Consider the following 13,309-nt stretch of genomic DNA (forward strand, 5'->3'; position numbering starts at 1 on the left):
TAGATGGGGTTGTCACTGGCAACACTGCTGCTATTTTTATGGTATTTTTAGTGTACAATTACTGGTTAATAGTGATCCTCAAAAAAGCAATCAAGTGCACCAGCAACCCCAGCAGCACACAGATGAATTCACCACAGATTAATGTAAAAAGAAAACCAACAAGGGCAAATCATCTGTCAACAGGACACAAGAGAGCTGTGAGTATCGGATAGACGTCACCCGCAATTTGACCGACGTATTTTTGAGTGAAAATATTCATTAGAAAAACTGGATGGCGCCAAATTATGTGCATTTTTCAATAAGAACGCAATCAGTGGCAGGGAAATTCCCTCCGCTAACAGCCTGAGCAGAAGTAGAGGACGTGCCACGCGCTGCCAGTGGCAGTACAGAAAAGCATAAGAGAACTGATCAAGTGAAACTGATCGCTTCAGAAACAAAATGGCGGCCCTAAGATAAAATACGTGATTCTGGTGCATTGATAGAACGGAACCCAGGGACTGCAGTTTCAGAGGGGCTAAGATAATGCCAAACACTTTTATTCAATGGGCAAGGTTAATTAATGCTGCGAAGACATCTGCCTTTGTTCAGCAAGAAAATGACAAAAATAACTGATTTCCGGCATATTATGATGGAATCCATTTCCCTGGCAACAGCTGCTCTTCTTCTGTTACTTTCCGTGATAAAGAAGGTGTGTGAGGCTGCAGTCCCAGCTTGTTAAAATGGGAACGTCGCATGTAACTGAACACTGCATGTCTTTCTGTGATGGAATATTTTTATACCACTTGGGGTTTTTTTTTTTTTGTTTGTTGTTGCCCCAACTGAAAAACAAAAGGACTTAAAAATGACTTACTAAATAATAAAACAGTCAACATCAAGCTGAAATTTACAACCCGCTATATTTGCAGCAACACGGTTCCACGTTGTGTCTGACATTTATTTACCCACTGGGGAAATCTGCATCGCATCATTATCAGGAGAATTTCTTTTTTTTTTTTTTTTTACAAAAGTCCCGTCAAAGAACAAAACACTGAGAATGCGGACGCTGCACCCCAGAGACGGAACACGGCTGCCGCTTACCGTCATAGTCTTCCTCGACGACGGCCTGCATGAAGAAGAGGAGTCCGAGCACGCCGAGCGCCAGTATGAGGAGGAACGCCACCGCGGGTTTCATGGTGTCGAGGGGAGTCCTGGAAACCGAAGTCCGGCCCGTCACGCCCGATCATGTTTCACGTCCATAGAATCTTCTGGAATTTAAAACGAGAGAAAGAAAGGCATTCAAATCGGGCAAAACTTCAGCAATCTGTCTGTTGGTATAAAAAAAAAATTATTATTTTTTTTTTAAAGGGAGAGGCGACAATCAGGAGCCTTTTCTTAGATAATGACCAAAGTTTTACTGCTTGGGAAGCATTATAACAGATGGATTCAACCATGTTTGTGACTGCTGTCTACAGTTAGCAGTATCTTTGAAGTATCGTCTGTGTTTATAATTCATGTATTTGTGAATCTACCACAATGGAGGTAAACCTTGTCACAGAAAAAAGAAAAATGTGACTTGAAATAAATTGAGTATTTTTATTAAAAAGCACTATTTGATCAGTGCCTTCCGATGGCAAAGTCATATGAAGCTTTCCAAACTGCTCTAGTGAAGAAACAAATTAACATTTCCATTCAGCTGCAGTTACATTACATTACATTACAGGCATTTAGCAGATGCTCTTATCCAGAGCGACTTACACAACTTTTACATTATACCAATTTATACAGCTGGATACATACTGAAGCAATGCAGGTTAAGTACCTTGCTCAAGGGTACAACGACAGTGCCCTACCCAGGAATTGAACCCATGACCTTTCCGTTACAAGCCCAGTTCCATAACCACTGTGCTACACTACCGCCCAGTTACTGAGCTCACATCTCAGCAAGAGCAGGAAGCCGCACACTTACAGAACTGGGCTGGGCCCACGTAGTACAACCGAAAATGCGGTACATCAGTACAAAAACGCGACTCTGCACTGCATCAGTGAGCACAGAGCCTCTGCTTGCATTGCAGCAAATGACACCCTGCCATCAGACAATGGGCCAATATTCTAAAATGACACAAAGTTAGCATTGTTCATTAAAAAAAACAAAAAGAGACAAGTACATTCTTATGCAAAATCAATCTTCAAAATGCCCAAAACGCCCACTGCTGTGACAGTGCAAAAAAAAAACAAAAAACACTTGCATTTCTCAACTTTCAAGGAAGTTGTTCCATGAATGATAGAAAAACAGAGATAATACAGCTATTCAATTACCGGCATGCGCGCAAGGGAATCGAAACCACTGTGGAAAAGACAGACTGTGGAAGGCTACGTTCTTACTCTGAACAACAAACACAGGAACCTTTCGATTACTGACCCCTTTCAACGAATCAAAAAAGCACTAACTGAAAGAAGATGCAACATTTTAAAGTAGTCGTGTCGGTGAAAGTAAATGACAGCGCTATCCAATTTGCATGAAGCCTCCCCCTATTGTCACTAGGTAATATTAAAAGACAAGAGAGTCCATTTTTACAAGGAGTGACCCTACTAGCTCATCCGGTGACATACACCGGCATAGCCTTCAGCCGTGGTTTGCTGAACATAATGTGATTTTGTTTGTTTTTCATCTAACTGCGCCCAGGAGAAAAGCATCCTTCCTGGGGCTTCGGTTGTGCGAGGTGTACGCACTAATGTTAGATTATAACCTCCAAAGAGACATTAATTAATTACAACTATTAAATTTGACGACCCGAGGTTGCCAATTTTTCCCTGAGCACACTTGTATGAACATAAAACTTACTTACGGAACCGAATAACCGATTAATTTGGACTTTTTGTGTTTCTATATTATAGCTTATCTGCTTATTTTCAAGCCGTTAAACTGTAACTTTCCCAAAAATATCCTAAAAATAAAACCGGGCATCAAGGCTCAACAGAGGGAAATGAAATAGCGACTTCATTTTAGGTCCCCTAGAGGAGTCCCATATCATCAATAAATAAAAATACCCTGTAAATACAGAGTAAATACCATGTCATCGATGTTGTTTGAAGGGAAATCGGACATCTCTGTATTCATTCAGGTTACGAACTTCACATCATCCAACAAACTGTGTCAGTACATTGATACTGTTTACTTTTTGCAAAACTGCTTTGGACATTGAAGGAAAGACACTTTGAACAATTGAAATCTTCAACAGACATGGAAAAAAAAAGAGGCATTTATATATCATGTACCTTTTAATCGGGAGATAGGATAGATAGTGTAAGCCTACTTCTGTCGACTAGATGGATTCCTTTGATTCCACTGGCGTAAAAAGCAATTCACTTTACATTAATTCTTTTTTAAAAAACCAGACGAAATAAAAGCGGCGGGCTTTGAGTTTCTGAGAGACGGACGAGGTAGAGAGCATTAAGGAAGAAAGCCCGACAAAAATGATACAATCTAGGCTAAGCTGCCCAGATGGGCCTTTGAAACTGGGACCTTGGGGAGTGGATTTAGAGGCGCGCATGTGTGTGTGTCAGGGGGAGTGTAGGGATTAGCAATCAATAACAGGAAATACAATCAGTTGCTTTTGGCCACTGACAGTTAAGTATGGCATCTTTAGTGCCACATTAGCTTTTAATTCCATCCTGAGACTCTCATCAAGGACATAACCTTACTCAACAAGAGCGAAATATGCTCAGGAAAACATGCTGCGGACATGACATCGGAGTACTTCTCTGTTTCCCCTTCTATGATGCGAATCTGTACGCTGAAATTTAAAAATATTCCAAAGCTGTTACAGCACGTGCGGCGTGCAGTGACCACAGAATCCAACCAGGAGCCATTACAATTTTTCAGAAACTGAAAACATATACATATTTTATGACTGTTTCTTGCTTTCAGAAGACAGTTTGAGATAGGGTTATACAGCAGGCCTTCGTCCTATAAATGAAATGTAAAGAGAAAAACTGTTCTTACATTTTATCATTTCTCTATTATATGAAACATTGGATATATATATATAATTAATGAGGCACTTTTGTTTCAAGAATTGTTAACGCCTTTTAAATTTTTTCTTTTACGGGCCAGTGTACACAGACGTACAATTACAGCCAGAAGTAAGCATGGCATGGGCAGCACAGCCTGCTCAGATACTCCAGCCCAAGATCAGCGATCTTCATTTCTGGTCTCTGTGGGCCGCAGGGCCTGCTGATTTTTGCTGTTGCTCGGCACTTAATTGACCAATTACGGCAAAGCAGTCGATCACACGGTTAACTCACCTCGCCCGATTTCTCAGGTCTGAACAGGTTGCGGTCCCCGCCCTGGCCCGGCCCGGACCAGGGATGATGATCACCACCCACCCCCCCCCCGCTCCCCCTTCCCCCCTCCCCCCCAGATTAAAATGAGTCACGTGACACACGTAACCCTTCTCACGATTAACAAAACTCAACAAAAAGCAGTGTGATGGCTCAATGTAGTTTCTCAGCTGATCTCGGTGACTTAGGTGCATTAACTGTCTTAACTACTACTTGTATTTTTCCCATAGACTGCGTTGTTGCCGTTCTCGTTGTTAGTGTTAATCAGTTTAACCTTCAGGGTCCAAGCTGAACTATGCGGTTGTTCCCTGCACTTGGACCGGTACTTCTCTCTAGGGGTTTCGACACACTCGTTCCTGGTTATGGTTATACACTTTGTTGTACGTCGCTCTGGATAAGAGCGTCTGCCAAATGCCTGTAATATAATGTAAATGTAATGTAATCTCAGGTGGGCTGTGTGTCCCCGGTCTCCATTTTGCGCAGCTGTGTTCGTAGTGAACCCCGCCTGCAGCGACCGCAGAAGCAGGAAGGTCACCGTGTCGAAAATAGACACAGTATCAGTGTTTTATGATCTTCGGCTAAATGGCTGTCATGCCAGTGGAACGGACATTCGTTTTTTTTTTTTTTGAGGGGCTGACCAGTGGCATTTAACTGAGAGCAACAAAATAGCAAGGCGAGTGTCGCCTGTCTTTTCTACCCTTCAGTTTCCTATCAAGAGGACAAATCCTGTTTTTTCCTACTTTGATTTAAATAAGGTTTGATCGATTAGCCGCGGAGAGATTGTAACCCCAAGAACAACGCAAGAACTGATTTTGCAATAAAGATTACACGAGAAATGCATTCTGTGGGATCTCACCATGAAACAAACTTTTGTCAGGTTTTTGTTTTTGTGCTAAGTCATATTTCATATCCATCTATTGCAAAACATTGCCCTCGGGTAACATAAAAACTTTTTGCCCATAACTCCCCGTACTTTTATTTTTATTTTATGACACACAGTTGACACACACACAAGGTGCTGAAGTGGATATGATGTAACAATTGGGGGAGGGACTTTCTTTCAGGAAACAACACATGGTCAGGTGAAGTGGTGGGCTTCAACTTCAGCATGCAGTCAGTTTACATGAAAATAACAACATTGCAATAAAAACACTTTTTTGTTTCGGTATATATTTGGAATACAGTGCTCTTTTCCTTGCCTCAGGGCTATGTTGAGTAGCAAAGGGTACCTTTTTCGGGGTAACATTGTGGTTCATGCAGTATATGTAGCTCTATATAAAATGACAACCTTGATAGTCTGTGTTTTGTTTTGTTTTTTGTCAACATATCAACAGCTATTCACAGGAAATGGACACAAAAGTTTTTCTTTGGACGAAAGGAGCCTGAGTGAGCCGTTTCAGATCGTTCCCTTCGACAGTGATGACAGGGAACTTGAGGGCAGTGTCAGTTAGGAGGAGTGGAATGAGGATATTGCCTTTGAGTGGCAGCGAAATCTTAGGATTTCTGGCAGCGAAATGCCCACGTGCCGCCTGTTTGAAAAACAAACAAATAAACGAAAAAAATACGTACAGACGCAAGCTCACATCACACCCTCTGCACATAAATGGTAAATGGACTGCATTTATATAGCGCTTTTATCCAAAGCGCTTTACAATTGATGCCTCTCATTCACCCATTCACACACACACTCACACGCCAACGGTGAAAGGCTGCCAAGCAAGGGACCAATCTGAAAAACATATAAAACAAGCCCTATGTAGACTTTATGTGTGTGTATGTGTGTGTGGATGTGTCTGTGTGTATAATAATAATAATATAATACAAATAAACTACCTTAAACAGACAGGAACAATGGGAAAGCATACAATGACATTCTAGAGAATGTGCGCTTTCAAATTTGTGGCAACAGTTTGGGGAAGCCCCTTTCCTGTTTCAGCGTGACAGTGCCCCGTGCACAAAGCAAGGTCCATAAAGAAATGGTTTGCTGAGTTTGGTGGGGAAGAAATTGACTGGCCTGCGCAGAGCCCTGACCTCTACCCCATCAAACTCCTTTGGGATGCATTGGAATGCAGACTGTGAGCCAGGCCTTACGCCCAACATCAGTGCCTGACCTCACAAATGCTCTTGTGGCTGAGTGGAAGCGAAACCCCACAGCCAAGTTCAAAAACCTACTGGAAAGCCATTCCAGAACAGTGGAAGCTGTTACAGCAGCCAGGGGGGCATCCAAGTCCATGTTAATGGCCATGGTTTTGGAACGAGACGTTAAACAAGTACATACGGGTGTGATGTTCAGGTGTCCATATACTTTTGGAAACATATATATATATATATATATATATATATAGCTCTGTGTCCTGTCTAGTAATTTCCATCTTCATTGCTTTTACCAGCAAATGATTCTCTCTCTCTCGCTGTGTGTGTGTGTGTGTGTTTGTGTTTTCTCACTCAGCACTCACCAATAGTCCATCCTCTATCCAACGAATTAATTAAAATGTCTGTTCCAGTTCTTTTCAGTTTCCCTAAGTTGTGTCCCTCAGGAAGTATCCGGTGTGAGGGCCTATTAAATCCACAAATGTGCACAAAGTGCAACAAACTAATGAGAGTAAAACTTTGGGAGAACAATCAAAGAATGACTTAATTCCAGCCTTTGTAGTTTTCGCTGTCTGATAAATAGTAGTGGTTTCAAATTGCAAAAGGTTCCAATTTCACTTCCTCGTTCGGAAGAGAAAACAGTACAATAAAAAAAGAAAATGCAGTAAGAAAAAATTGCCCAGTAACTCCTGTATAGCACAAGACAAAAATTACATTTCCCAAATAAACCAGGGTGTTCCGTTGCTCAAGTGCATACCTCATTATCTTGCTTGAATACTGTTCCTTGGCCAATTATTCTGCGAGCCTTGAAGGAATTAATAATAATAGAAAAAAAAAATTCAGCCGGAAAGAACAGTATCATCTCTAAAGAATTAAGCACGTTTAAATTATCTCTTGCCACGAAGGAGTCCCGGCCTGCTCCCGCGAATGGCTGCGGGCAGCCGGGGTGACTTCCTGTGAAATAGATTTCCCGACAAATGCACAGCGGTCCCCAAAACACTTTCAGATTATAGCAACAATAATGTTCCATATTCAACGGTCGGTATGCTACACGGCTCATAATCATCCTCACAACCTAAGGTAAGTTAGATAATAAATCGCCTATTGCTGCCGATGCATAATGTCCTGTGTGTGCCACTGGGCACACTGTTTCAGAGCAAAACAATATTTAGAACTGAGCCCATTGGAAAGGGAGCGTAACTGTAGATACTGCAGTACTAGACAGCAGAAAACACCGCAGTACTGGTCGGTATCATGATCAACTAGTAGGCTATCATCAAATGAGACGCGACAAAACTATGCAATTACGACACAACGACGAGTTTTAAGTCACTCTCCTTTTGAAAACTTAATTTACTTCCACTTTTTTATATGGAGAAGTCAGCGGAGATATGAACGATGTGCCTACTCAATGTAACAGAACTGACAGTCACGCAGAAGTAATCGGTGAGCTAAGCCGTGATGATTTTTAACAGCTGGCGGGTAGAGTGGAGAAACGCTGGGACGCGCAAAAAGACCGTGGTCAACAAACGTATATGCGAATGATTAAAAGTACACGTGTAGAAAGAGAAGAAGAATATGTTTCTGAACTACAGACGTCACTGTTCGGAGAGTTTGTTCATTTCTCATTCGAAAGTTCCGAGTAGCGCGCATAGTAACGTCATATCCAAGTGGCAGAAACAAGTGAAGAGTAAGTTAAATATGTAGGCTATTGAGTTTTCTCATATGTTAAATGTGCACAATAAGTAGGCCAGTACTTTACCGTTTCGTTAATGAAAATCCCGTGATAATTCCCTGCGCCAGTGCTTTCTTTTCAGGACTAAACTGCATGGCCCTCCTCGCGACACTCCTACCTCACCAAATGGCAAGTCGTTTGTGTTTGAAGGAATCACGCCTCCCGTGTGCGAACTGCCAAGTTATTGCTGTACGGGAGCACAACAACAGCTGTTGTCAAACACACTATAAATTAAACAGAGGGCATTTGGTTTAATTTTATTCTTACAGGAGGTCGTTCCACCAAATATAACCCAGACACTCCTGGGTGCAGTAGCCTATTCAGTTATTTCAGTTGTTTCTTGATTAAAATACAGACGCTGCATACATTTATTCGATATGCAGCTAATTGTACACAGCTTCCATGCTTGCATATATTCATAAACTCCATTACAATAACAATTATAATAATAAAAATAATCGCAGCATGACTACAACAGCAATAGAATTTGAGTGTTTTTAAATGACGCAATTAAAATGCAATTATTCACAAACGCATTTTTCATTCAATTTCAGTGTTTCAATAGTTATTCGTCCGCACCTATTCGTAATTACCTTCTAAGAAAAGGGGTTGTGTGTTCAGACATAAATCGATATGATATTAAGTCTGAAATCTGCGTTAGAAATCTGCTGCAACAGTGCAAAGAAGACAGCTGGAAGTCTAAGTCGTGAATTCAGACACTGGCGGTTATTTATATGACTCAAGTGGGCAGGTAACATAAGAAGCTCGCGCTGCCGCTTTTACGCGGACCGGAGAACTGTGTCCTGACCTGACTGTGAACTCGAATACCTCACTAGCGCACAGATGACACGAACAGGGGCTCACTTTTTGCTACTGTTCGAGCCATCTGTGTCATTATCCGGAACGATCCAGACACTGAAAAATGGTCCCTACGTCCTGGCACATCAACGTGTTAAAATAGCCCTGGGTCTTATTTAGTTCTGTTAATATGAGCGAAGCCGAAACTTCCTCGGAGCGGCCCACACCCCGTATGTGTCGTGAGTCCAATGCAGATCATGCAGCTGTTCATTGGGTATGATGCACGTACATGCGCATGCGCGAGGCAGACTTCACCCAAGTCGACGTCTGTCCCTTTGAATAGCCAAACCCGTTACAGTGGCACAGCTGACCAAAATGTGTGGATTGCCAGTTTGATGTGGTTGGCATTAAATTTTCATACCGTGGTTCGCCATCCAATCCAACGTGGTCTAGGCATGCTATCCTGAAATTCAATCTGTCTCCAGATGCATATGTCATTTTACCTTTTCATTGCTTCATGGTAGTACCAAAAGTGCTGTACTGTCATACTGCAGCACATTAAACAATATTTGCCATACAAAAAACATAACCATGCATGTACGCACGCATGCATGCGCGCACATGTACGCACGCATGCATGCGCGCACATGTACGCACGCATGCATGCGTGCACATGTACGCACGCATGCATGCGTGCACATGTACGCACACACGCCTGCCCATACAGAGACTCTGAATGCCCACTAATTTGTTTCTATGTCTCTACATCTGTGGTTGAGGCTGGGGAGTTTTGGATGTGAGACTGCCGTCAGGATACAACAGCATTTTGCAGATAAAATCAATATACTAAGACATTCAAATCTTTTAGCCCGATTTTTACTGTGAATGTTTAGTGCAGATCTTCCCTGAATGTGGTCGCTGAATTATTTAAATCTATGCACCTCTGTTTTTCAAGCCTTTGTCCATTTAAGAGTGTGTGTGCATGTGTATCTGTGTCTGTGTCTATGTACACTCTACATGTGGACACCTGAACATTACACCCATATGTTGAACATCTCATTCCAAAACTAATAGGCTCTGATGTTGGGTGTAAGGCCTGGCTTGCAGTCGGCATTCCAATGCATTCCAAAGGTATTTGATGGGGTTGAGGTCAGGGCTCTGTGCAGGTCAGTCAAGTTACTCGTCACCAAATTCAGCAAACCATTTCTCTGAGGTGGTGGCACCTCTCACTCTAATTTCTGTGGGTTAATTGACCCTGATGAGGGGCAGGTGTGTGAGTGCTATGGTGAGGCACCTCACAGGCATTTGCTCTGAGTTAATTGTCCCTGATGAGGGTCAGGTGTGGGAGGCCTATATCTAGCCCCTGATTTCTGGGGTTCAGTGCAGACTCATTGTTTGTCATGCTCTTGGTGTGTAGGGGTGAAAGAATCGGCAGAAGTTACCGCATTGATCCTATCTGCCAGATTTGATCACCATTTAGTTTCTTCTCTAGCTGATTATCTCTTAGCGCTGCGAAGGACATTTTGCCCTCGTCTCTTTAGTTTTCCTTTTGTTTTCTACCCGCCAGGCTGCGAGTGTCCTTTTTTCTTTTGTAAGTTACTCCACTCTGTTTTTTAGTGGGGTTTGACTTTCTGGGTAGCTACGCTGCGGCGGTGTTTCGTTTCTTTAGGTTTTCTGAGTCCACTGACAGAAGTTTCAGTGAGTGGAGGGAGTGATTATTTAGCTCTCTTTATTGTTTGGTGTTTCCCCTTCCCTTTCTATCACTCAGCGGTTTTGTGGTTACCCCTCGGGGTTAACTTTTTAGATCCCCTCGGTCCGCAATTGCGTCCCACCCTCTTCAACCGTGACAATTTCCTTATGGACCTTGCTTTGTGAATGGGGGCATTGTCATTCTGAAACAGGAAAGGGCCTTCCCCAAACTGTTGCCACACAGTTTGGAAGCACACATTCTCTAAAATGTCCTTGTATGCAGTAGCATTGAGATTTCCCTTCACTGGAACTACGGGGCCTAGCCCAAACCATGAAAAACAGCCCCAGACCATTCATCCTCCTCCACAAAACTTTACAGTTGACACTATTCGGGCCAGTATAGTTGGCACTATGCATTCTGCCAAACGTAGATTTGTCCATCAGACTGGCAGATATTGAAGCGTGATTCAGTGGAAACGCTTTGTGGTGTGAAATCATAGTGCAGGTTGTTTGTATTAAGAAATTATTAAAGAAATTATTAATCTCTCTAGTAATATTTTCAGAATTGAGCCAAATCTGAAAAACGTGATTTCCCAGCTGTGCCCTATATATATATTCATCATGAATTGTTTCATAACTGGATAGTTTTATCCATTTAATCTTTGCTCCTTTGACGATCTCTTCAGTGGGTGTTCCTGGCAGTAGTTACAGTACAACTGAGAGTCAGAAGTGCCCGTATGTCTGATTATAGTGTGGGCATATCAAAGGCCTGCACAGCAGGCTACCTTTAGTCATAGCCTGTTTTTTTTTTATTGTTTTTTTTTTGATGCCTGCTACCTTTTGCTGTTTATTTTACTGAACGTCAGCCGCGCCACGCCGAAACCCTAGGCTGGTAATTGTCCCTCTCCTCCGTTCCCCCCCCCATGGAAGGATGTGTCACCCAGTCCTGCTGATTGTATTCATCTCAAACCCGACCCACCACTTCCCCCCCTAATTGCGGTTCTTGACGCCACCATTACGGCAAGCAAAAAAAAAAAAAAGAGAAAAGGGAAAAAGTGTGGGGGCAGCCAAACACAGGTTTTATGTACTGTACTTTCATCTGGGGCTTTTCACTTCCCTGTTCGAGTGTTAATTGACGCTTTGGTTCAGCCGGCGATGATTTGTCGGTGGGTTTTTACCGCGTGAAGTGTCTGCATGTGCACGACATGCATACTAACATGTGAGCCGGGGTCTCTGAGAATGCACGCACACACACACACACACACACACACACACACACGCGTGTGTGCACACTGTGCACCAAAGGAAAAAACAGGCTGCGATTTCACTCTGTGCATCCGAGTGCAAATCGCTGTTTATGGTACAATTAGTGCTGTTTTCCTGACCAGCCCTGGACCTGGATTCAGTCATTTGTATTTGACTTTGACCTTTTTTTCTACAGAAACACCGTTGAAAACTGCGTTTATGTATATATTTTTTTTTTAAAAGCAAGAAAAGAACGTTAATGACAACTGTAGATTTAATCCAGACCTTTGGGTGAAGTATAAGGATAAGTACAGTATGAGCAGCTTTTACCAAAAAAATAATTATGGCCACAGTACTTGCTGAGTAGTTGTCAGAATACAATCAGATATTTTACACATGCATTTAATTTACATCAATAATTCTCTCTGTTCACTCAGTTCTCAGCAGATATCTGACTACTGTACCAGACACTACAGTGCATATCTGTGTGAGTGTGCGTGCGTGCGTGTGCCTGAGAAAAAAGAGAGAGAAAGATAGAATAAAAGAAAAAATAACATTTGTAATCGCAGAATCCTTCATAATGACAGACAGAAAAACCTTGGGGATTAAAAGCGTAGATATTTTACGGGACACAATGATTTTTAGAAATGCTTCCCTTATCATTAAATTGTTATGCGTTGGTGATGAAGGTGATCTATGAGAAGCCTTCCCGATGTAGAGAAGCCTCTGGGTTTCCACGGAGATGAAAGAAGCTTGAGTATGTGACCCTGGCAGCACAATTTCGGATCCTCCCACGGCCTGAGGGACAGCGTGGCACCAAAGACAGTGTCGAACGATCTCACCTGTTTATCTGAAAACCAACAGGGCCATTTTCTATACGATTGTTTATCAATGCAAATCTATTTCATTTTTATTTCGTTGTTGATAATTGCAGCCCTTATGGAGGAAATTAATTTCTTCCCGTTTGGGCGCGTATATAAACTCACATTCATGTCATAGATTAATTGTCACTTGGACATCGAAAAGACTCCTGGCGGGGTTGGTGTGTTTCCTTCACAAATTGACAACCTCCATCGCTGAACCACTAAAAAAATCACAAAAAGTGTTAGAGACGTGAAAATACAGGTGTGTTCCAGGGCAATGAACGAACACAACTTTCACACAGCATTTACATCGCATCCATTTATACAGCTGGATATATACTGCAGCAATGCAGATTAAGTACCTTGCTCAAGGGTAAATCGAACCTGTGACCTTCTGGTTACAAGACCAACTCCTTTACCCATGATGCTTCACTGCAGCCCAATTGACGCAACATCCATCACTGATGGACTGAAAATCACAATGAATGTTAGAGAAATGAAAATACAGGAAGTGGGAAGAGAGAGAGAGAGGGAGAAAAAAAGTGTCATGTGACACCTCAGTGTTTAA

General features: G+C 42.3%; 1 protein-coding gene across 3 annotated transcripts in view; it reads right to left on the minus strand.

Annotated features, from left to right (window-relative positions):
- The window catches only part of LOC135253940 (carbohydrate sulfotransferase 9-like), a 69,038-nt gene extending 60,708 nt beyond the window's left edge, over positions 1 to 8,330 (minus strand). For 2 of the 3 annotated variants that reach the window (XM_064333808.1, XM_064333807.1), the window contains exons 1-2: positions 8,174 to 8,330; positions 1,078 to 1,244 (exon numbers count right to left, since the gene is read on the minus strand). In XM_064333808.1, the coding sequence (XP_064189878.1) occupies positions 1,078 to 1,171 (94 nt within the window). In that variant the 5' untranslated portion in view covers positions 1,172 to 1,244; positions 8,174 to 8,330. Of the gene's footprint in view, positions 1 to 1,077; positions 1,245 to 8,173 lie in introns of those variants that run through there. The other variant, XM_064333809.1, reaches the window with a different exon arrangement.
- Between the last annotated feature and the right edge of the window lie 4,979 nt (positions 8,331 to 13,309).

This window comes from Anguilla rostrata, chromosome 4, assembly GCF_018555375.3.
Source record: "Anguilla rostrata isolate EN2019 chromosome 4, ASM1855537v3, whole genome shotgun sequence".
NCBI classification, from domain to species: Eukaryota; Metazoa; Chordata; class Actinopteri; order Anguilliformes; family Anguillidae; genus Anguilla; species Anguilla rostrata.